The following is a 26,438-nucleotide window of genomic DNA, read 5'->3' as shown; positions in this document are numbered from 1 at the left end:
CCTCCTATCCATTTCAGTATCTTGTCACAGGATTCTTATCATAAAACCCTTGCTATAATTGTTTTAATTAATAACTGTGTTATCAGATGTCATAAAAATAAATATTATAAGTATTACAAACTGCTCTTACTATTGCTAATGCAGTATGTCTTGTCAGGCATGGTCAGCTCTTTTCTCCTACTAATTTAGTGTCTCTACTGACCCGCAAGTAAGTGTTTGTACATCTTCCTAATGGCCCATGGCCTCATATAAAGACAAAGGTGAAGCAGATACAAAAAGTTGACGTTCCATCAAGTGTTCGGTGGATTTGAACTTAGGCTTCCAGATTCTGGAGCTGAACTCATGATACCATGTCCTGTAAACTCTGCATTGTGCAGATTTAGGTATCCTGAAGGCTGATCAGATTTCATCACTTGCCTTTTGAAATTTTCTACCTGAATAAAGGCACAAGTGCTTTCCCTGAATTTGAGGTTCTTCTAATCTCTGACCACACAGGTAGTATGTGGCAGGTGACAGCATGCAAACACCATCCACACTTTGGACCTGAGATCAATTTTAGGATAAGTATGGTGCTGGAAACTTGAAGCTGTTATGTTGCTATGTCAGTGAGATTCACTTTTTTCCAAGTATTAGAATATTAGAACATCCTTATAAAGTGACACATAGCACATCTTTATTTTTCCCCCAAACTGAAGAATTGAAGTAAAGAGGAAATGCATAGTGTCTGGAAAAGAATGACAAAAAAATTTTTAAGCCAACAACTTGTTCAAAGGAGAATCCTAAGATAAGAAAAATAAAATCTACTGACACAAGTGTGCAGGCTGTTTGAAAGGAGTGTTACTGTAATAGTAAGAAAAGGAATTAGCTTTAGGAGGCAAAAAGGAAATTGAAAAAGTATATCTGGATATTTCAAGTGCCCTGATTGTGGGACTTAAAAGTTTAATCAATACAAATGCGTGCTTGAGCCTGGTGAGTGTGAAGTGCCTGTTATTTAAGATGATCATGATAATTGAACAAGAAAACAAGACTCCTTACTTTTAGGAGTTAGTTACTTCATCAGAAAGACATACACACACTCCAGGGTATTAAATAAACACATGCACATTGTTTTCATTTAACTGCTTATCACATTTTTAAATGCAAAGCAGTAGAAAAACAACATAAAAATTAAAATTTTAAACTAAGGAGAATCACAGTGACCTCCATTAATAGGTAATTGATTCTAAATATATTTTCCTTTTCCTTTATTCCTTTCTATGGTGGCAAGCTGAAATGTGACCCTTCTTTCGTTTCCCTGTTTTTATGGTAGACTATGGAAATAATTGATTCCATGGTAACCAGCAGTTTGATTCTCTGGTTTTTGTGGGTTTTTTTGGCACTTCTGTCCATGATATATAATCAGCAGACAATGCTAGGGAAAGAAATTTTGAAAATCAGTCACAGAAGTTCAGATCTTTGCTCTGGGTTTGTTAGACCCCATTAAATGATGGGTCAGGCAGCTTTGGCAACTTATTCCCAAAGAGATACTTAGTTTACATATCAGGAAAAAGCAAAGGTACTCCTATTGTCTGTGTTACGGTGAGTTCCTAAGAATACAATCATTGATCACCTAAAAGGCCAGAGGTAAGTAAGTGGCAATATCTTAGGTTCATCAATGGACCTTCCAAATATTCCTCTTAGCCTATATTTTAGAAAAAGCCTGCAAAGGTGTCACTAATGTGCCCAGCAGATTCGGATATAATGTCTACAACTGAATGTCCCTAGGTAAGCTTTATTTCACCAGAGAGGAAATATGAAAACAAGCAATCATAAAAACATTCATCAAGATTTCAGCTCAGAAATACTTACATTAATTTCTGTCTACACAACTTGCTTTGCAAAAAAGGAAATTTTTTTTAACTCTGCAAGAAGTCTCAATCTCTTTTGGATAGTGGGAAACATCATAAAACCTTATGGAACTGTCCAAGGATGAGTAATGAGTAGACAAAATCACCAAGCAGAGTGTTCGATGTCTGAGACACTCTTACTATTTTCTATTGCGATCTGTTTCTGTCTTGGACACAGTGCACCAATTGCCATGGCTGATTATAGAGGGCAAGTGGAGGTGGGACAAGGTGTAGGAAGAGAGAAAAACAGAGAACATATTTACTGTAGAACCATAAATTTTAGGGAAGCATGGATGGGCTGAAATGAGTCTTGAGGTGGGAATCTTCCTCATACAGAGAAACAGGGGCAGAGAGAAATCTGAATGAACAGCAATGATTAATGCTTATTTCCTATGGACATATAATAACATGTATAAGGAATTCAAAGGACTAAGAGATCTAGATGTATTGACACAAATAATAAAAGTTCCAAAGAGCAGGTAGCTTTCTAACAAGACCTCTACATCATGTTTCACTTCAAATAAGTTTTAAAATAACACATACATGAAAGCTTCAGTTACCCAACAAACATACTTCAAGCATACAAAAAGTACAGAGAAGACAAAGCCCTGGGGATTGACCACTAAGGACCATTAAATGAACTACCTTGCCATATTTGCAGCAGAAGTTTTCTAAGAAATAAAATAACACATATTTATTTTTCCATATCCTAAATCCCTTTTCCCATGGGGACAACTACCTGAACATGGAGGCATTATTCCTCTGTTTTTCACACACTGAATCAGTGTCCACAAATCATATATTTTTTGTATTTTAAACTTGACATACTGTACATGCATTTGGTTTTAAGAAATTATACAGTTAATGTCCTGGCACATTTTTCTCTGTTTCATTAGTTTCAACTACCCTCCAGTGTCCTATTATATCACATATATTCTCTCTTCTCAAACTGAGAGGCATTTTCATTATTGCCTTTTACACACACTTGTGAGCACACACATAATGTATAAAACAATTGTAAATAACACATAGAGAACAATTAAATTAAAGACTGTGGTTGCCTCTGGAAACAGAGAGGATATATTCATGTTGTATTATTACTTTAAGAAAGAACTCTGATGGCAAAATGTCAAGTCTTACTAAGTCAGGAAGCAGGATCCAGGCTTTGTTCTCTTTTTTTAATACTGTTTTGCCTTTTCAAATATTTCACAGTCTTAAAGAGAAAGAATTGTACCAGGGTATAGTTTGGGGTCTGCCCCATTCTCTACCTCCTCCCTCCCAGAGTACACATAACCAGGAAACCATGTCAAAATCAAAGATCTCTTCTAGCAGGGGGTATCCTAAGCCAGGAATGGAAAAGAAAGGAGAGGCTGGCCACGCACCTCTGCCCCTTGCCAAAGAAATTAAAGAAAATGTTAGAGAATTCTAGCACATTCTTCAAAATTGAGCAAGAATACATTGCTCTTGAGGATGGAAACAATCCCAGGGCTTTAGGATCACAGTTGGTGATTTTTGAATGAGAGTTGCAAAGGGACAAGCCAGTAAGTTGAGAAGGTGGTGGAACGTTGGGTAGGCACCTTGCAGGTTACCTATTCTGCTCATCACCTGTATGTATTCGTCTCACAGTTCCCGCCAAAGGCACTGGTGAACAAAGACCTGTCCCTCTTGCAAAGCATGAAGTAGGGGGATTTCAGATTACCTGGGTGCCAACAAGGGAAGGCATTTAGTTCTTTCCTGGATATGAAGGAGAAAAATGGAAAGCTCTGTAATGAGGGAGCGCACTGCAAGATAGTGAATCACTTGGGTTTTTCTGCAGAAGCGTTGGTCGCTGGAACCAGGCTCAGGTGTGCTGCATATGACCTGACCACAGCTGTTGAGTGGGTGGGTGGTCACGGGAAGAATGGTTGCAGTGTCTGTGTCCCTTGGGACTTCAATATCCAAAGCGCTTAATTAGTCAAACCTTCTCTGCTGTGATCAAAGGGCAGCACAAATCCTTTAGGAGCAAAGCTCAGAGATGAAGAACTTCGCTTTGTGTGATTCTCTTATTCTGAGAGGGCAAGTGAATGCTGTCTCATTCATCCACATTGCTTGGATCACGTTCTTTTGAAGTCACCTGCTCAGCCAGGCACATCTTTCTTTGGTTATTGGATTCTAGCCTTTTTTTCTATAGTATATTTAAGCACAAAAATCCTGCTCAAATAATATCATGAAAACTGGTACTATATTTAAGCTCAAAAATAGTTTTCTTATATGGGTAGATATGTATTACCTGGATAAATATATGTGATAATATAGGAAATGTACCTTAAAAATTCAAATGCTTAGGGCTAATTTTATGCATGGCTCATTGACTATTGATTCTGCCTGTCCACATTATATTTAGCAGTTGCTACTATATTCTATGCACTCGGATGTAACAGGCATTGGTTCTCTTTATAGAATTTCACTACCACTTTTCCCATATCAATGTTAATGGCTTCCATATTTTTTCACATGATGGGCCATGGGTTGGAATTATTGTTTTTAGTTGTCAATATTGTTGCAGTAAATTACAGATTATCAGACAACACATCAACCTGTGATACAGCATGACTTTGAGAACATAACAGTAAGATTTGGGGCCAGTTGTTATAACAGTTTCCTGTAGCTGACTGTTATAATACAATCATTAATACAGGGAGAGGTATGACAGACTTATTGATTGGAAGGGAGAGCCCAGAGAAAATCCAAGACATGAATGGATAGTTATCTATTGCTGAAGAGGTAAATGGAAGAACTAATAAAAAGGTACAGAAACATCAAATAAGTTTAGTATCTTATCTGATATCAAAGTCAAAATGAAACTCCAAGTGGATTCATGCCTCACATATATAATTCCAAATGAGAAATATTTTATTTTGAGCTAAGTATAGGTATAGGCACAAGACCTACCAAGAATAAAACATCAAAGAAAATATTAGGAAAGTAAACTCTATTACAACTACGCATTTAGATTCACCAAAAACATTACAAATGATTTACAATACAAAACACAACATATTGAAGACATTTTCAATGCATATAACAAAAAAATACTATCTCAATTAAATAAAGAGCTTCCATAAATTAATGAGAAAAAATAGGTAGGGTAATAAAAATACTATAAACAGATATTTCAAAGAAGAAAATAAAAGGCCCATGGTATTTGATAACATTTTATCTCATAATAAGAGAAATCTAAGTTCTTTAGAAAATATATTATAACCACTAGGTTGTTAGAGAAAATGAAAACATGTTAGAGATGGAGTAGATCTCAAGAAAAGTCTTGTGGAATGAAACCTAGTTCAGCCTCTTAGGGAAACTATTTAGAACTATGCAAAGGAGAAGTGCTCCCATGTACTAAGTACCTACACTCAATATAAAATTTTCTCTCATTTCTAAGAAGATACCTGTATGAGTTTACCCAAACATAAAACTTCATAATAGCAGAACACAACCAAGCATTTATCCACTTCAGAAAGGATAACTATTTTGTGACAGAAGCCTACACTATGTAAAATTATATGGCATAGATAATGAACAAATTAGTGCTACCTTGAACAACAGGTTTGAAACACAATGGCAAAATGATGCAAAATCAAACAAGACACAGATTTCAACCCTTTCAGTTAAACTTTTAATAAGCTCAAAAATAAGAAAGTTTATTTTTTAAAATATAGCTAATAACTGGCATAGGGATATATACAGGAGTTTAGAGATATATATAAGACATCTGGTTGAATCCTGTGAATGTGCCAGTGCTTAGAGAAAACACCATCAAATACTGCTAATTTCATAGAATTCAACCTAGAACAACATAAAATAATGGCCAATGTAGAATTCAGGAGAATGGTTACCACTGGGTCAGAAAAGGTGTTATGATCTGGAAACTCTTCAGGTATTGGCATACTTTATTTCTTAACTTGGAAATGGGTGTATTCCTTTTCACCATATTGCTAATCTTAAGAACTACAGATCCATTTTAAATATCACTTCATATATGATATTTTAACAAGTAATATTGAGATAAGACCTTTCATCTTCCAAAATACAAACACATCCTCCCATGTTCTTTTAATATTCAAGTCAGTTTCTCAGACTTCAGGGTGCATCAGAAACCCATAATGTGCTTATTTAAAAACTCATCCTTTGGATGTCTCCCCAGTAGTCAGTTGTTCTCAGGTGAGATGGAAATCTGTGGCATGAACAAGGGCCCCAGGTGATCCATTCCTGCAGGTGTTCCATGAATTCCAGTTGAGGAAGGGCTATAAAAGACACCAAGGCCAACAGGGAGGGAGCTGTTCATCAATAGTGGTGCTGAAACAGTACCTCTGGTCCACATTCACGAAGGCTATTCCTTGATTCTCCCAAGGATATCTCCATCTTTCTCTTCTTAACACATATGCAGAAAGCTGCTTCTTTCTGATGGTCCTGTGTATTTGTTCTTGTGTGAAAATGATGGTCTCTAACCCTATCAGTTTATTTTCTCCATGTATAATTTACATTCAACTTCCTCTCCTCAAAAAAACACCGTGTTCTTCATAAAGTTTTGCTAAAGAGACCTAGTTATACAGCCAGCTCTTGAAGATTTCAGTCATTCCATTAATTTCACTCAATCATTTCTCTGTGTGGATCTCACATGGAGGAGTAAGATACACAACAAGAAGAGTTAACTAAAAAGATCAGTAAAAAGTCAAAAACATTCTTCTCAATAAATTAATTGGAATGAACCAAAGCAAGTAAATTGCCAGAAAGAAAAATTAACCATTACCCTGCTTACTCAATAATTAGAGATTTGCATATATTACTCAGATGAGAAAAACCACAATAAAGGTAAACAAATGTAAATACAGAAGCAGGTAGTAAAAATATATGATAGCAAAAAGATAGTAAGACTTGCATATAGACAAGATATGAAAACCTATGATGTATGTTAAATGTTACTGAGTGTTTTTGAGTCAAGTATTGTATTGAGTGCTTATAATGGGTATTAGAGTTGCCCCACAGTGATGTGCCCTATTAGTCATTTGAGGCTTTCATATTGTTTTCCACACACCAGTAATTAGATTAAGTAGGGGTGTATGACCTTATTCTCAGTTCCAGACTGAGACATTATGAACAATAAGTGTCATGTAACATGATGGAAAAGCCAATTATCAAATGACCTAGAGAAAGACAAACATTTTTATGTTCTCTGGGCATCATGACCAAATATGACACCTGCACCTGCTGCCACCAGGTAGTCCCAGAATGAGGCTGCCTCATGGAGAAATGAATGAGTTTGTATTCTCTTACATTCACATATTCCATACCTCTGAAGTCCATAAGATGATAATTATCTTCCTTGCATGAGAATATTAGAGACAGATTTTCTTTTGCTTACTAGAATCAAAGACATCTTCAACTTGAAGTTCACAAATCTCATCTTTGTCTCAATACACTGAGATAATATAACTATATCAATATTACTATGATGAATCTGTATATACTGGATTCTGACACTGATCCAGAAAGGCAGAGTTTAATAGAGACAACTCTCAGTAATTACCAGGTCTGGGTACGAAATAGGCTTCCTTGCCTCTCAGGCCTAAGTCTGGAGAAACATTCACAGGATATCAGTCTTGGAATGAAGTGTAAGCAAGTCTTTACCCATGACTACAGTCTTCCTTACAGCCTCTCCTAGCCCTCTCCATCATCTCCACTTTATTCTAAAAATGTTGTCCTCCAAAATCCCTATAACAGCGCCCCAGTAATCAAGTTCTACTTCTATGGATGAAGCCTAAAAACTGGAGCGCAGACACTTGAAGTCATTTGTCAAACGAAATACACATAGCCCATACACTGTCTACTCATTTTAGAAGACCTTGGTAATTGAAGAATTAGGAATTCTGTAGAACAATACCTTTCATTCATTCTAGAAACCTGATCCAAAACGGTAACATCACTAAGTGAAGTTATCCTCCTGATGAGTTTCCTAAAGGCCCCTTCATGTCCCTGTTCTTTAGGCTGTAGATGAAAGGGTTCAGCATTTGAGGAACCAACCACAATGTACATCATTGAAGCCACAGCAAGCTTTCTGTAAAAGTCAGTAAGAGCATAACCCCTTATCCTGTCCAATGGAACAAGGAAACAAGTGGGAAGGGAGACCCACAGGTGGTAAAGGCTTTGTATTCCTCCCCCTGCCCCTGCTGTTGGTATTCACAGAACAGATGAGACAGCTTGAGTATAAGGGACAATCACCCCAGAAAGAGGAACAACTCCACATAAGCCAACCACAAAAAAAAAAAATCATGATGGTGTAGATGAGGGTTAACAGAACAGGCCAGCTTGATGACCTGATCTAGTTCACAGAAGTAGAGGATTTCCCAGGCCTTGCAGAAGGAGAGCTCTAGCACCACCAGACCGTGGGGGCAGGGCATCCCCAGTGCTAAGGAGCAGAAGGACCAGAATGAGCAGAACACGAGTTGGGGGTTCATAATGAGCATTTACCTCAGTGGATGGCAGATGTCCACATAGTGGTGGACATAGTGGTTAGGCCATTATTGCAAGAAGACAGCTTTCAAAACAAATAAATACAGGACAAAATAGACTTGGGCAATGCACCCTATGTAACTGATGTGCTAATTCTGAGCTTGGATGTTCACCAGCATTTGGGGGATCATGGTCGTGCTTAAACAGATGTTAGCCAGGGACAGGTTGGAGAAGAAGAGTAAATGGGGGTGTGGAATTGGGAGTCAGAGAAGACATCCAGGAAATGAACAGGTTTCCCATTGTGTTGACCAGGTACATTGACAGGAAACACTGAAAAGGAGGGATTCCATTTCTGGGTCTTGTCACTTCCATGGGAAGGAAACCTGAAACGTGTTTGTCAGGGAGGTGGCTCGGCTGTTGCTTCCTGACTGGGAAGGGCTGTTGGGTGAGGTGGCCACAGTCACACTATTTGCAGTCTCTGCATCCCAGGGGGCCCAATATCCGAAGCTCCTCATTAAACAGACTTTCATTGTTATTCAATAAGTCCCAGGAGAGTGCAAACCCTTGAAGACGGAGACTCTAGAAGGGAGGCATTCACGATGGCTTATTCCCTACCCTGCAAGTTCAGGTGCTCACCAGCCATTTCTGTCTCCCCATTTCATGCATGTTGTGAACACGCCAGCTTTCTCTAATCGGACCCAGTCTGCATATTTTTGGTAGAAGCTATGGCATCTAATCCAATTAGCAATATCAGGAAAATGATTCTAACTTTCAGTGTGAAAACACAGCTAATATTTTCTGTAAAAAATACATTTGTAAGTACTGCTCAATAAAAGTAAAATGCAAACACTCTGGTGCTTCATTCCAGATCCCCTGAATATTCTTGTATCTTAATCTTTATTCTATTTTCATGCTGCAGATTCTGATCTATAATTTTTAAACATTTCTTACTGTCATCAATACAGACATATTTAAGATTTCCAACACTTTTCCCATTTCACATCAATAGATTCAGGTACATTTTTTTCCCTGTATGAGACCATGAGTTAAAATTTTCACACTTCAATTTAATATAGTAATGAGAAATTATGATTTCACAGGCAAAGCACTTGTATGCTGGTTAATCCATACTGTCAGTGGAATGAAAGAGATCTCAACCTTAATTCCTAATTGAATATGTTACTCCATTTTATTCATTATTACAAACTGTTCTCTTTTTTTAAACAAAATTATTAAAGTATCATTGATATACAACCTTATGATGGTTTCATACAAACAACACAGGGGTTTTAACATTTCACCCATATTATCATGTCCTCATCGCCTCTATACGATCACTGTCAGCATAGTAAGATGTTATAGAGTCATTCATTGTATTTTCCATGCTGTACTGCCTTCCCCATGACCTACTTACATTGTGCCTGTGAATTATAGTGTCCCTTAATCCACTTCTCCATCCCCAATCACCCTGCCATTAATCACTTCTCAGTGTCTGTGAGGCTACTGCTATTCTGTTCCTTCAGTTTTTCTTTTGTTTTTACACTCTACAAATGAGTGAAATAATTTGGTATTTATCTTTCTTTGCCTGGCTAATTTCACTAAATATAATACCCTGTAGCTCCAACCATGTTGCTGCAAATGGCAGGATTTCTTTTCTTTATATGCTCAATGATATTACATTTTGTCTATGTACCGCATCTTCATTATCCAGTCATCTATTGATGGACACTTAGGTTGATTCCATATCTTGGCTATTGTAAATAGTGCAGCAATGAACACGGTGCTCCATATGTCTTTTCAAATAAGGGATCTTGTTTTCTTCTGGTCAATTCCTAGGACTGAAATTCCTGGGTCAAATGGAATTTCTGTTTTTAGTTTTTTGAGGAATCTCCATACTGCTTTTCACAATGGTTGTATCAATTTACATTCCACCAACAGTGCAGGAGGGTTCCGCTTTCTCTGCATCCTCACCAGTATTTGTTGTTACTTGTCTTTTGAATGTTGGCCATCCTAACTGATGTGAGGTGGAATTAATTTGCATTTCCCTGATGATTAACGATATGGAGCATCTTTTAGTGGGCCGGTTGACCATCCAAATTTCTTCTTTGGAGAAGTGGCAGTTCAGAACCTCTGCCCATTTTTTAATCAGGTTATTTGTTTTTTGGGTGTTGAGGCATTTGAATTCTTTATGTATTTTGGATACTAACCCCTTATTGGTAAGTTATTTGTGAATATATTCTCCCATACTGTAGGGTGCCTTTTTGTTCTTCTGATGGTGTCCTTTGCTGTACAGAAGCTTTTCAGTTTGATGTAGTCCCACTTGTTCAATTTTGATTTTGTATCACTTGTCTGAGGAGATGTGTTCAGGAAAATCTTGCACATGTTTATATTCAAGAGAATATAGTTTTTGCCTGGGTTTTCCTCTAAGAGTTTTATGGTACCAAGACATGCATTTGGGTCTTTGATCCATTTCTACTTTATTTTTGTGTATGGGGTTATACAGTGATCCAGTTCATTCTCGTACATGTAGTTGTCCCATTTTCCCAGCACCAGTTATTTGAAGAGGCTGTCTTTTCCCCATTTTATATTCATGGATCCTTTATTGAATATTATTTGAACATATATGTGTGGGTTTATATCTGGTTCCTCTATTCGTTACATTGATCTGTGGGTCTGTTCTTGTGCCAGTACTAAATTGTCTTGATTACTGTGGTTTTGTTGTAGAGCTTGAAGTCGGGGAGTGTAATCCCCCCAGCTTTATGCTTCCTTCTCAGGATTGCTTTGGCTATTCGGGGTCCTTTGTACTTCCATATGAATTTTAGAACTATTTGCTCTAGTTCGTTGACAAATGCTGTTGGTATTTTGATAGGGATTGCATTGAATCTGTAGATTGCTTTAGGCAGGATGGCCATTATGACAATATTACTTCTTCCTATCCATGAGCATGGGATGTGTTTCCATTTACTGGTATCTAATTTCTCTCATTAGTGTCTTGTAGTTTTCAGAGTATAGGTTTTTCACTTCCTTTATTAGGTTTATAACTAGGTATTTTATTCTTTTTGATGCAAGTGTAAATGGAGTTGTTTACCTGATTTCTCTTTCTGCTAGTTCATGATTAGTATATAGGAAAGCAACAGATTTCTGTGTATTAATTTTGTATCCTGCAACTTTGCTGAATTAAGTTATTAGTTCTGATAGTTCTTTGGTGGAGTCTTTGAGGCTTCTATATATAATAAATAACATGTCCTTTGCAAACAGTGTCAGTTTAACTTCTTCCTTGCCAATTTGGATGCCTTTTATTTCTTGGTGTTGTCTGATTGCCTGGCTAGAACCTTCATTATTGTATTGAATAAAACTATTGAGCGTGGGCATCCTTGTCTTGTTCCCCAGTCTTACAGGAAAAGCTTTCAGCTTCTCACTGTTACATATGATGTTGGCTGTGGGCTTGTCATACATGGCCTTTATCATGCTGAGGTACTTACCTCTGTACCCATTTTGTTGACAGTTTTTATCATGAATGGATGTTGAAATTTTTCCAATGCTTTTTCAGCATTTATTGAGGTGATCATGTGATTTTTGTCCTTCTGTTTGTTGATGTGGTGTATGATTTTGATTGATTTACAAATATTGTACCATCCTTGTATCCCTGGAATAAATCCCACTTGGTTATGATAGATGATCTTTTTGATGTGTTTTTTGGATTTGGTTTGCTAATATTTTGCCTGGTATTTTTGCATCTGTGTTCATTACAGATATTTGCTTGTAATTTTCTTTTATTGTGGTGTCTTTCTCTGGTTTTCATATGAGAGTGATGCTGGCCTCACAGAAAGAGTTTGGAAGTATTCCCTCTTCTACTTTTTGGAGCACTTTAAGTAGGAGGACTCTTCTTAAATGTTTGATAAAATTCATCAGTGAAGCCATCTCGTGTGGGAATTTTATTTTTCAGTAGTGTTTTGATTACCAATTAAACTTCATTGCTGGTAATTTGTCTGTTCAGATTTTCTGTTTCTTCCTGGATCAGCCTTGGAAGACTGTATTTTTCTAGAAAATAGTCCATTTCTTCTAGGTTGTCCAATTTGTTGGCATATTTTTTTTCACTTTTTTTGGTATCATTAATGTACAATTACATGAGCAACACTGTGGTTACTAGATTCCCCCCATTATCAAGTCCCCCCAACATACCCCATTACAGTCACTGTCCATCAGTGCAGTAAGATGCTATAGAGTCACTATTTGTCTTCTCTGTGTTGTACAGCCCTCCCCGTGCCCCCCTACATTATGTGTGCTAATCATAATGCCTCTTTTCCCTCCTTATCCCTCCCTTCCTCCCCAATTCCTTTCCCTATGGTAACTATTAGTCCTTTCTTCAGTTCTGTGAGTCTGCTATTTTGTTCCTTCAGCTTTTTCTTTCTTCTTATACTCCACAGATGAGTGAAATCATTTGATACTTGGCTTTCTCCACTTGGTTTATTTCACTGAGCATAATACCCTCCAGCTCCATCCATGTTGTTGCAAATGGTAGGATTTTTTTACTTCTTTTGGCTAAAAAATATTCCATTGTGTATATGTACCACATCTTCTTTATCCATTCGTCTACTCATGGACACTTAGGTTGCTTCCATTTCTTGGCTATTGTAAATAGTGCTGTGACAAACAAAGGGGTGCATATGTCTTTTTCAAACTAGACTGCTGCATTCTTAGAGTAAATTCCTAGGAGTGCAATTCCTGGGTCAAATGGTATTTCTATTTTGAGTTTTTTGAGGAACTTCCATACTGAGAGAAGACAGAGAGAGGAAAAAGAACACTTATAAAGGAAACCCCATCAGGCTATCAGCAGACTTCTCAGCAGAAACCTTACAGGCCAGAAGGGAGTGGCAGGATATACTTAACGCAAGGAAATGGAAGGGTCTCAAACCAAGAATACTTTATCCAGCAAAATTATCATTTAAATTTGAAGGAGGGATTAAACAATTTCCAGATAAGCAAAAGTGGAGGGAATTCACCACCAACAAACCATCTCTATAGGGTATCTTACAGGGACTGCTCTAGGTGAAAGTGCTCCTAAGGATAAATAGCTGCCACCAGAGAACATAACCCCACAGTAAAGGTAGTAGACCAATTAATTACTAAAGAAATACAAAATTAGATCGACTACTCACAAAGTTAGTCAAGGGATACACAGAGTGAAGAATATGATTCCGTATATATAATGTGAGGGGGAGGAGAAATGGGAGGGGAAAAGGTACCTTTTCAAAAAGAATAAAGTAATTAGCAATTTAAGATGGCCTGTAAGACAGTCAGGAAGCTTTGGCCCTTTGGTAACCATGAATCCAAAGCCTGCAATGGCAGTAAGTACATACCTATTGATAATCACCCTAAATGAAAATGGTCTGAATGCACCAATCAAAAGACACAGAGTCACTGAATGGATAAAAAAAAACAAGACCCATCTATATGCTGCCTACAAGAGACTCATTTCAGACCCAAAGACATACACAGACTAAAAGTGAAGGGATGGAAAAAGATATTTCCTGCGAATAATAGGAGGAAAAAGCAGGAGTATCAGTACTTGTATCAGGCATAGATTTCAAAACAAAGAAAGTCACAAGAGACAAAGAAGGACATTGTATAATGATATAATGTCCACTAGGCATTTGGGACGGCTGCTTCCCTGTGCTGTGAGGCCAGGTGTTTACCATCCTTTTCTCTCTCTGCACTGCACACAGCTTGCACATGTGCAAACATCAGCTTTCTCTATTTGGCCATAACCACTATAAATATCTATGTTCCCAATATAGAAGCACCTAGATATGTAAAACAAGTACTAACAGAACTAAAGGTGGAAACAGAATGCAACATATATAGCCAATTAATATTCAATGAAGAAGCCATGAATATGCAATGCAGAAGACACTCTCTTCAACAACTAGTACCTGGAAAACTACATGTAAGAGAATGAAACTGGATTATTGCCTAACTCCATACATAAAAGTAAACTCAAAGTGAATCAAAGACCTGAATGTAAGTCATGATACCATAAAACTCTTAGAAGAAAACATAGGCAAAAATCTCTTGAATATAAACATGAGAAACTGTTTCCTGAACACATCTCCTCGGGCAAGGGAAACAAAATAAAAAATGACAAACAGGACTACATCAAACTAAAAAGCTTCTGTTCAGCAAACAAAATAAAAAATGACAAACAGAACTACATCAAACGAAAAAGCTTCTGTTCAGCAAAGGACACCATCAGCAATACAAAATGCCTTCTACGGTATGGGAGAAAATATTTGTAATTGACTTATCTGATCAGGGGTTAACATCTAAAACATATAATTTAGAACTGGTTTCCTGATATCACTAATAGGATTGGATGTCATAGCTTCTACTGAAAACATGCAGACTGGGTCCAAATAGAGAAAGCTGATGTTTGCACACGTGCAAGGTGTGTGCAATGCAGAGAGAGAAAAGGATGGTAAACACCTGGCCTCACAGCACAGGGAAGCAGCCATCCCAGATGCCTTCCTTCTAGAGTCTTGGTCTTTAAGGGTTTGCACACTGTCCTGGGACCTGAATAATAATGAAAGTCTGTTTAATGAGGAGCTTTGGATGTTGAGCCCCCAAGGATGCAGAGACTGCAAATAGTGTGTCTGTGACCACCTTAGTCAACAGCCCTGCCCAGCCAGGAAGCAACAACTGAGCCACCTCCCTGCCGTGGTCCCTGCTGACCAGAAGCCTGGGATTTCACTGTGTCTGTCTGCCCTTCAAAGAAGCAGACCTTCTGTCTCCATTGTTCAGTTTTCAGGAAACATATCAAGCATCATCCTGCAGTGATGCCAACCAGGTAATATAATGTCCACTAGACAATGCTCTGACATGAGGTCAGCATTTAGGAGACACGCATCAAGACAAGCTGCTGGGAGTGCCCCTCCCTACAGGGATCAGCTTCACCTGAAGCCACATACGTGCACCCATAGAAGAGCTTTGGTGTCATGTTGGCTGCCTGACTGTGAGGACTGAGGAGGAGGAAATGCAGACCCAAACCCACAGAGCAGGCTGCCTCCTTTGTCTACTTGTCCCTCTTTCTAAAATGAGCAAATATTCTGTATTATAAGACAGCATAATCAATTGGAAATGTCACCATTAACCCCTTTCCTGAATTAGCAAACATTGACATTTTACTATATCAGCTTGATGCCTATTTTTTTACTTCCCCTTCATTCCTGACTCCCTCCACAGAGGCAGCACCATTGTGACAGTGCTCCCCAGCATGCGATCATATTGGGTGTTTAAACATATATTTGTTAAATTAAAATATAGTTGATATACAGTATTACATTGGTTTCAGATGGACAATATAATGATGTAATAATTATATACATTAGTAAATGCTTACTACTGTGATACATATATATTTAACGTACATATTAATTTTTCCAATGACAATATCGTAACATCTATCAGCTGGGAAATGGAGTCTTGAGTTGGTATGTACAATGCATAACACTCCATGGGAGTTCAAATGAATGAGGAAAGCTGAGCATCAGTAAACATGTTTAGCAGAAAAGCCAATTGTAAACACACAGAACATAACACTGTGTGTGTGCATCTCTTTAAAAAGCAAGAATGATGCAGCTGGTTTTGCAGGAATAGTACCTCATGTAAGAAAAAGTGCAGGTGGATAATGGATCTCAAGCTAGTACAACGTTTTCTGCTGGGAAGGAAAGGAACCCAAATTGTACAAACCTTGATGTGGGGCTTCAGATGTACCTCTTGTTTCCTGCAATAAAAATGCCTCTAGGAAGGACGGGGAGGAGTGTGAAATAGCTAATGTTGGCAGGAGGGTACGCAGTCGTTCGCCACCATTCTCTGTACTTCCTAATGTTTGAATAATCCCTCATAGAAACATACCAATGTCCTTTTAAGCGTATTTAATATGTTTGCATGCCATAGAATTTATACCAATTTTTTGTCCTGTAAGTTTTCATTGATTCGCGTATCAAGTTTATTTTACTATTTAATTCATTTTCATGGCTTTATGTCCATGCCAAATTGATATGTTGGTATTTCCTTTCTTTCCCTGTACATGACCAAGTTTCCTGGAGGGACTTTCAGCACATCAGCCCATCCTGAAATGTGCACGTATCACCCTAGGCATGTCCTCTCCTTGTTCTTCTTTCCTCAGTGGGACCATACCCCACACCGGTCCATCTTAGGAGTGGAACAGACCAGGTGCTGTGGTTCATGGCAGAAAAAAAATGTCACAACTGGAAATGTAGATCCTGCCTGAGGTCCCGTGTGCTGGTGGGTCTAACCTACTCATTCCTCATCATTATGAGAATTCCCAATATCCCAACAAGAACGCTGGGCTTCTTTCTCAGCAGTTAAAAAGTTTTCCCAGCTCACACGGCAAGTGCAGGAGCCTGGATTAAATTCACAGTGTCTGAGTCTATATATTATACCAACTGACCAGTCCTCTGACGGCCACTTCTCTCCAGAGGAGTCGGAGAACCTCGGGTGCACAGGACATGCCTGTTTGGATGTGTGGCACTGGTGCTCCCTTACACGTCTGTGTATCCAGCACACGTTGTCATTATTCGTATCTGTCTATTCAGTATCCTATGCATTTCATCCTTCCCCATGCAGCTGGGTTTTGTTTTTCTCATATAATGTCTCTCACATTAAGAGAAGATGATCCTGAAGATGAGACAGATTCTGTAATTTCATTCTCATCTTTCTGATTGCCTGGAAGTGTGGAATATTGTGAGGGAATAAACCCATGTGGTCTTTATTCTGATCTCAGGACTTACTGCAGTGTGTCAGTCATTCTCAATAAAATTTGGGTTGATCAAGGAAGAAGAGGGTAGAGAAGGAGGGAGGGAAGTGGGATAGAGAGAGATAAAAGGAGAGGAAAAGATTTTTGTATTACCTGGGGTTCATGGGGTGCATGAGCGTGTTTCTAGGGTAACAGTCCTCAGTCGTTAATGTACAGGTCAGCGTTATCTGCAGGGATTGTAAAAACATGTTGCTAGGCACCAGCCCTGGAACGTGTCATCAGTAAGAAGGAAACGGACCTGAGGATTGGCATTTCTAACAAGTACCCAGGTGCTGTGGCTGGTCCACGGACCATATGTTTTATTTTCTTGTCACCCAATATTTTCTATAGGTTCATTAACTTCATGGACCCCAGAAATCACACAGATATTTCCGAATTCCTCCTCCTGGGATTGACACAGGAGCCAGAACTGCAGCCCCTCCTCTTTGGGCTGTTCCTGTCTGTGTACCTGGTCACCATCCTGGGGAACCTGCTCATCATCCTGGCCGTCAGCTCTGACCCCCACCTCCACACACCCATGTACTTCTTCCTCTCCCACCTGTCCCTGGCTGACATCTCTTTAAGCACAACCACCATCCCCAAGATGCTGGTGAACATCCAGGCACAGAATCAGCACATCAGTTATACAGGCTGCATCGCCCAGATCTGCTTTGTCCTTGTTTTTATTAGTTTTGAAAGCTCCCTCCTTGCAGTAATGGCCTATGACCGCTATGTGGCCATCTGCCATCCACTGAGGTACACGGTCATCATAACCCCCCGGCTCTGTGTCCTGCTGATTCTGCTCTGTCTGCTCCTCAGCATCATGGATACCCTGCTCCACAGTCTGATGGCGCTGCGACTGTCCTTCTGCACAAACAGGGAAATCCCCCACTTCTTCTGTGAACTTGCTCAGGTCATCAAGCTGGCCTGCTCTGACACCCTCATCAATAACATCCTGATATATATTGTGGCTGGTGTATTTGGAGGTATTCCTGTCTCTGGGATCATTTTGTCTTATACTCAAATTGTCTCTTCTGTTTTGAGAATACCCTCGGTGGAGGGAAAGCTTAAAGCTTTTTCCACGTGTGGGTCTCACCTCTCAGTTGTTTCCTTGTTCTATGGGACAGGTTTAGGGGTGTACATTAGCTCTGCAGTTACTGACTCTTCCAGGAAGGCTGCAGTGACTTCAGTGATGTACATCGTGGTTCCACAAATGATGAACCCCTTCATCTACAGCCTGAGGAACAGGGACATAAAGGGGGCCTTGAGAAAAATAATCAGTAGGATACCTCTGTTTTCAACGATGTCAACTGCTTTAGACTTGTTTTTATTGAATGAGTCAAAATGACAGGATTTTTGTATGAGTCAGATGCCTGTTTCTTCCACTACCATGTGTCTCTAAAATGATTAAATGACATAATGACCAAGTGCATTTCAATGTGGGGTTGACACACAGTCATGCTTTTTGTCCAGCTAATTGGTGTTTGAGAATGATTTCAGTTCTCTCAACTCAGTTTCTTTTCTCAGAGTCCATATGAGCAATGCTCAGTCAGGGGTTCCAGTTTTAGTGGGTTTCTTTTTCTTTTGTACTTTACTCTCCAAACAAGGAGCATTGCACAATGTGGATAGGGTAGGATTAAAGCAAGTCTGTGGTCATTTCCAGAAACTACCTTTTGTCTGGTCCTTTCAGTCCCCAATCTCATACTCAGTGAGAGGAGTCATTGGTAAACATACTCTTCTGAGGCAACCTTGGCATCCAGCACATTCATTTACATTAACTATAAAATCAACATAATTAGATTCTCTCAGTGGTTTGAAATGATTGTGAGATATTTGAAATTCATCAGCGGGAAGCAGATACAGGTGTCATTCTTGGACACATGGTAAGAAACAGAAATCTGTCCTTCCCTTGGTCAGTTGATACTAGACCTTTCCATAGAGTCAAAAGAAGTCATATGTAGAATGGTGTGGTCTTCTGAATATATAGCCACATCCGAATTCTCCCCTTACCAAGATATCATATAAATATTAACTTGTATGATAATAGAATCAATGGTACTTATTCAGAATAAAAGTCTTTTTTAAAAAATATTTATTGTTTAATTAAGGTATCATTGATATACACTCTTATGAAGGTTTCACATGAAAAAACAATGTGGTTACTACATTTACCCATATTATCAAGTCCCCACCTGACCCCAGTGCAGGCACTGTCCATCAGCGCAGCAAGATGCCACAGAGTCACCAGGAAAAAAGTCTTTACAGTGAAGGACCTTCAGCTGGATTATCTAGAGGAATGGAAATACATGTAATCACATGTATCCATATCATACAGATAGATAAGGAAAAGACACAAAGAGAAAGTGGGAGCAATGTAACCACACACAGAAATTGGGTTCATGCAGCCAATACTTAATTGCCAGTATTGTACATTTTACCCTACAAAAATGTCATTTTTATAACTTCATGCAGCTTTTTATTGCTTCCGCATGTACATGTATACAATGTATTACAAAGTTTCGCTTCTTTTTGACTTTGTTAGAGTTTCAACTTAATGAATGAATATCTCTTGGTTGTTACTCTCTTCATTTCACTTCTGAGGTTCAATCGGTTTGTGGGGTTTGGCAGCTATTTGTTTGTTTTCAGTGTTCTCTATATGACTTAGGGTTACAATAAAAAAGATAGGTTTTTTGATGTTGATGAAATTTTGGGCAAATATTTTTCTCCTATTATGAGTAAAGCTGTTTGAATATTCTCTTCTATATCTCCTGGGATAAATCAGAGATGGTTTTATAGTTGGAGTGGAATTACTGGTTTTTGTGAAGTATCTTTCCTCCTCTGTAGTTACAAAGAGTTTTCCTGAGCAGTTGGACCAATTTACCGACACATTGCACGGTCCTGCTATTCTACATCATCACCAAAACATTTTCAGTCAGTTTGAAAAAGGGCTGTAAATTATCATTTAATTAATTTACATTTCTCTTATTATGAGTGTAAGCATTTTCACATACTATTGGCCTTTTATTTACCTCCTTGTGTGAAATCCATGTTTTATGGTATTTCCACTGAAATCTGTATCTGTCATGTTTCCATTGAGATGTTTATCATTTTTTTATTAATCCATGAGCTCCTTATTCTATTGGTATAGCCATCCTTTATGAGTTTATGCATTAAAAATCTATTTTTTAGTGGAGTTGCTCTTTTCATGTGCTTTATCTCCAATGTTTGTGATGCATAATTGTGCTGAATTTTGAAATAGTGTAATTTGTCCATATTTTCCCTGATCATAGGACTAGATGTTGAAATCCCTACTTACTGTAATCTAAGGGACAGATATGTTTACCTTTTAAACTTGAGGCATAAAGCTATGTGAAATTAATTTTTATGTTTGGTGTGAGACAGGAATATCCAAATTTGTTTTTATGTCCAAGAGCATTTTATTACTATGTCCATCCATTCACTATAATGCCAATCAGTAATAAGTATACTGCTCATCTATACATTGATATTTTTCTGGATGTTGTTTTCAGAATAATAGATCTGATAGCTACCCTGCACCAATATACTGTGTCTCAATTATTGTATCAAATCATTCAGCTAAAACTAAATTTATTGTGATAACAAACAAGTCCCATTTCCTATTTCAGTTATAATCACAATGATACATTACACCACAGGTTAACCACTCATGATAATTTGCAATTTATTGCAACATTATTGACTATAAGACCCATAATTTTTATCTATATCCTGTGAGGCTTAAAATATTGACGTACATGTTGAAGCTGCTATTATGAAATTGGGAAACATTGGTAGTGGAATTCTAAAAAGGGAGTGAAAAATTTGTTCATGCTTAGTCCATTACAGAATATATATTAGCATCTGCTCTGAGAGTGATATTGCCAAGGTGGTAGAATAAGAGGCCTTTCCCCTTACCTCCCCAGAGTGACAGTGATTTGGCCCACCCATGGGTTCTTAAAGGGTCATCAGGGTTCTCTACCTTGTCAAGTCTGCATTGTTTAATTCTCAAACCTTCCCTTAAATGACTTAACAGCAACATCGATTCAGTTTATTTATTTATATTTTATTGAAGTATAGCTGATAAACATTTATATTGGTTTCAAGTAGGAAATACAGTGGTTCAACAGTTACCCGCATTATTACATCCTCATCCCAATGAATACAGAGACTTTCTATCAACATAAAAAAGATGTTACAGAATCAATGGCTATAGTCTCCATGCTATACTAGCATCCCTGTGACCAACTTTTTATTACCAACAATACTATTGAGAATTTTTGTGCCTCATTATACCTTTCACCATCTCCAGCCACCCACCTCACCCCCTGCCCCATGGTAATGACTAATCCCTTCTCAGTGTCTATGAATCTACTGCAGTTTGGCAAGGGGGATTGTTTGTTTTGATTTTAGACTCCCCAAATAAGTGAAATCATATGGTGTTTGTCTTTTTCCACCTGGCTTATTTCACTTAGCATAATACCTTCTAAATCCATCCATGTTGTCTCAAATGGCAGCATGTTTTCTTTTTTATGGCTGAATAATATTCCATTGCATATATGTATCATGTCTTCTTTATCCATTCATCTATGATGGACACTTTGGTTGCTTCCATATCTTGGCTATTGTAAATGATGTAGTAATAAACATAGAGATGTGTGTTCCCTTTCAAATTGGAAATTTTGTTTTCTTGGGTAAATTCATAGAAGTAGAATTACTGGGATGTATGGTATTTCTATTTCTCATTTCTTGGGGAGCCTCCATACTGCTTTTCATAGTGACTGTACCAATTTACATTCCGACCAACAGTGTAGGAGGTTCCCTTTCCTCGACATCCTTGCCAACACTTGTTAGTCCTTGTCTTATGGATGGTGGCCATGCTGAATGGTGTGAGATGATACCTCATTCTGGTTTTAATTTGCATTTCCGTGATGACTAGTGATGCAGAAGCATCTTTTCATATGCTCTTGGCCATGTGTATTTCTTCTGGGGAAATATGACTGATTCAGTTTATTCTTACTAAAATACATTCCTTTATCATTTTTGAGCATCACATATTATTATGGATTTATTATTCCCATGTCACTGGCTACTATTTGTCTGTCTCTTATGATCATCTTCCTCATGTCCCCAGCCCTCAACTCAGGAGAGACTCTTGGGTCAGCATTCATTCCTGTCCTGCAGCTGACCTCACTTCTTTGCAATAGTATCCAGCCTATTGAATGGTTTATAGGCCATCAACACATTAAGGACTCTCAAATTCAAGTCTCTATAGAGATCCTCTATATTGAATTCCAGAAGTTTTATATTCAACTGTCCACTTGGCATTCCCACATAGATGCCTAATAGGCATTTTGATGACAAAAATCTTGATATTAATCTACAAATATTATATGCACACACTTTCTCCCATTATCATTGATGGCAAATCCAAATCTTTTGGTGCTGATCAGTTTTCTCTCACTGGGCACCACCCTTGATTCACTTTGTTCTCTTATAGCCTGTGCCCAGTCTTCCAGAAAACCCTGTTGTTTGTATCATCAAAATGCATCCAGAATCCAGCCAAATATTATCATCTCTGCAATAACCACCTTGGTTGAGCCACTAAAATTTAGAATTGTTCAAAAACCACCTCACGTGGTCTACCCTGTGTCTGCCTTGTCATCAATTGTATGTTGATACAGTCTGTCTGACATTAGCTCTTTGATATTCTCTTTAATATTTTTCCCCATCTCTTATCTGTCTCAGCCCTTGCTGGCTTCCTTATGTTCTGATTATTCATTTTGTTTGTTTTCTATTACAGGATTATTTTTATGGCTAGTTGTTAGCTTTTTGACTGGCAGATTTTATGTGAATGATAAATTTTTCCCTGCTCTCTTTTTCTACCAATGTGCTGCTGTTCTTTCTTCCTTGTGTAGTGCTTCACAATTACACTCACCAATCCCCAGTTCTCTACTTCTGAATTCAGTTTACTGACTCTTGTTTCTCAGTGACATTGAGAATACCACAGATCAAGCTGTTAGATTAGTTCAGTTCTTCCTTGGAGGTTTGTTTGTTTGTTTGTTTGTTTGTTTGTTTGTTTGTTTTTGAATTTTTTAATTTCATCTAATACTTTGTTATCATTAATCTACAATTACATGAAGAACATTATGTTTACTAGGGTCTCCCCTTCACCAAGTTCCCCCCACACAAACCCCATCACAGTTACTGTCCATCAGTGTAGCAAGATGCCATAGAATCACCACTTGTCCTCTCTGCATTGCACAGCCCTCCCCAACCCCCCCCCACATTATACATGCTAATCGTAATACCCCCTTTCTTCCCCCCACCTTAACCCTCCCTTCCCACCCATCCTCCCCAGTCCCTTTCCCTTTGGTAACTGTTAGACCATTCTTGAGTTCTGTGATTCTGCTGCTGTTTTCCAACTTCAGTTTTTCTTTGTTCTTATATTCCACAGATGAGTGAAATCGTTTGGTATTTGTCTTTCTCTGCCTGGCTTATTTCACTGAGCATAATACCCTCCAGCTCCATCCATGTTGTTGCAAATGGTAGGATTTGTTTTCTTCTTATGGCTGAATACAACCACTGTGGAAAGCAGTATGGAGGTTCCTCAAAAAGCTCAAAATAAAAATACCATTTAACCCAGGAATTCCACTTTTAGGAATTTACCCTAAGAATGCAGCAGCCCAGTTTGTAGAAGACAGATGCACCCCTTTGTTTATCGCAGCACCATTTACAATAGCCAAGAAATGGAAGCAACCTAAGTGTCCATCAGTAGATGAATGGATAACAAAGAGGTGGTACATATACACAATGGTTTGTTTATTTTAAATGTTAAATATTCTATACCCACAGTCATGTGTCTGGTCATGACCGTAGTTCTATGTTCACCAATTTTTCTCAAGTTAAAGCATTCCATTTCTGTCCTTGATGTTAATTTAAGCCCTTAGTCTTTTTCTAGGACATTTAGTCCTCATTAAATGAAAGAACAAAGGTCTTCTTATATATAGAAGCAAACCCGTAGAGCTCCTTGGCTCCAGCCCATCTACCACTTTATGTTCTGTTCTTTTTGTGGTACATGAAAACTTTTTCTTTGTAGTTCAGTTATGTCTTTGCATTTTTTAATCAATCAGTCATGTGTTTGAAGTGAATGGGATTAATAGGGTGAAATGACATAACCATGCAAAATTGCTGTAAATTTATTTTCAAATAATGTATCTGGAAAAATATAGATTAAGAAAGTTTATACACAGGGAGTTAAAATGTAAGGTAGACTGATGAACACATTAAAGTATTGAAGTCCTTAAAGAAAAATGTTTTAAAATAAATATTAACATGGAGCATCACCCACATCTATTAAATTATTGATGAAATCTCATGAGATAAAGGACAAAACTACACACTACTGCCTTTTGGTGACATGATGTTTTATCCAAAGACAATTAAAAGTGAAGAAACATAATGCAACCCGATGTTCCCCAATGGGAAGAAATATGCACATTGTATTTATTGTGTGGAAATAGGGGAAATTGGTTATAAAAGTCTAAAGAAAGAATATGAAGTCTGGATGACAGACTTCCAGAAAGAATATGAAGTCTGGAAGAATATGGATGACAATTGCAAATGATCACAGAGAATAGATTAGATTCTGCTATGTAACATAGACAAAATGGAAATCAAGGTACAGGACACATTCGTGACTCTTAAAATGGAATACCCCTAAGTGTTTGAATTTTGCAATATTTTATCTATGATTATAAATGTTTTACAGTGATAAAAACATTATTTCACATGTAAAATTGCAATCAGTTTTCCTAATTTTATTAATTACATACAGGTGCTTTTAATTGTAACGTTAAAAGAGAGGTCTGGATTCATTAACAAAGGAGTATGTGTACATGTGCGCAAAGTATGTAACACAGAGGTGGTCCAGAACAGGTGAAGAGGATGCATGGTGTATACATGGCTTTCCAGGGCAGGAATCAGGCCCTATGAATTCTATGCTTGTATTTTCTTAGTCTTTAAGGATTTGCATAGCCTAATGGATCAGAATGACATTAAAAGAGTTTTTAATGAGTTGCACTGTATATCAGCCCCCCCAGAGCATAGAGACTGTGAGGAGTCAGCCCGTGACAACCTCCCGGAGCAGCGCTGACCTAGTCAGGAGGCGCACAGCTGTGCTCCATGCTGGGCTGCCCTTTCCTGTCTGGGAGCCTCCTGTCTCACTTGCTATCTCTGCCCTTCCTGAGGACAGATCTGTCTTCCATGTCCAGGTGACATGTAAAGCTTGTTCCAAACTGGTACCAGCCAGGTAACAAAGTCCCATAGCTACGGCTTTGGTGAGGAGCACAGGTGTTTTACTACAATTGCGTCTATGGGAAGCAGGAGGCAATAGGCATGAAATGACCACAACCATGTGTGCCATGCTCTCCAACCTGACTGTCTTCTCCTTGATAACAAGTTCCTATGTGCATTTGCACGAATACACAGCCAGCTCTTGATCTACTCATCTCCTAATCTCTCTAAAAACTGGCAGAATGTGTTCTTCTGAGCAGTAATCTGGCAGCCTATACATGTTCAAACATGTTTATGCATGTTCAGACATGATTATACATGTTTCTGACATCTACTTCAATTCTTGTGTGTCATAGGGAAGGGTTTTGGAGAGGTTTTCATTATCTTGCCAGCCTGTTTTTGATACAACATTGCACAGAAGGGTGTTTTTATTATCCCCATAGCTGGGCTAGAGGACGCTGGGAAGAAAGTGGAGACACAGAGACTCAGCTGGCTGCCTTCCTTGTACAACTGCTTGTCTTTACAAAATTACCATATATTTTATATAAATGCAGCAGAGATAGTACAATAGATAAAAAACAGAACCACCTTTCAACTTATTCTAGGATTAATGAATGTTGACATTCTGCTGTATCATCTTCGGTAAGTAAAGTAACAGAACAAAAAGCTTACAGCAGGCATGTCTCCTGTCTCCCTGTCAATTCTTGTTCTGCTTCCCAGAGGCATCATCTTTATGGTGAAGTAACCCCCTAGGCTTTATGTTGCATATGTCTTCATACACAAACACAGCGTAGAAGGCCCCAACCATAATACCCATGAATGAGGGAATGGAGAAATGAATTGTCATATAGCAATATAATGTATCACTCTTTGGTAATTAAAATTAATGAAGCAGGATTAAATATATAAACACTGATTTAAAAAATGGAACATGC

At 38.2% G+C, this 26,438-nt stretch overlaps 1 protein-coding gene across 1 annotated transcript; it reads left to right on the top strand.

Moving 5' to 3' along the window:
* Nucleotides 1–17,554: 17,554 nt before the first annotated feature.
* On the top strand, nt 17,555–18,538 carry LOC108394507 (olfactory receptor 7G2-like). The gene has a single exon (XM_037009079.2). It carries the CDS (start codon nt 17,555–17,557, stop codon nt 18,536–18,538), a length of 984 nt encoding a protein of 327 aa, XP_036864974.1.
* The last annotated feature ends 7,900 nt before the right edge of the window (nt 18,539–26,438 follow it).

The sequence above is a fragment of the Manis javanica genome, chromosome 13 (genome assembly GCF_040802235.1).
Source record: "Manis javanica isolate MJ-LG chromosome 13, MJ_LKY, whole genome shotgun sequence".
NCBI classification, from domain to species: Eukaryota; Metazoa; Chordata; class Mammalia; order Pholidota; family Manidae; genus Manis; species Manis javanica.
Note: the sequence above shows the minus strand (reverse complement) of the source record. Positions and strands in the feature narration are given on the sequence as shown.

Coding starts and splice junctions, on each gene's coding strand:
- LOC108394507 (XM_037009079.2), top strand. CDS start 17,555: ATGGACCCCAGAAATCACACAGATATTTCCGAATTCCTCCTCCTGGGA.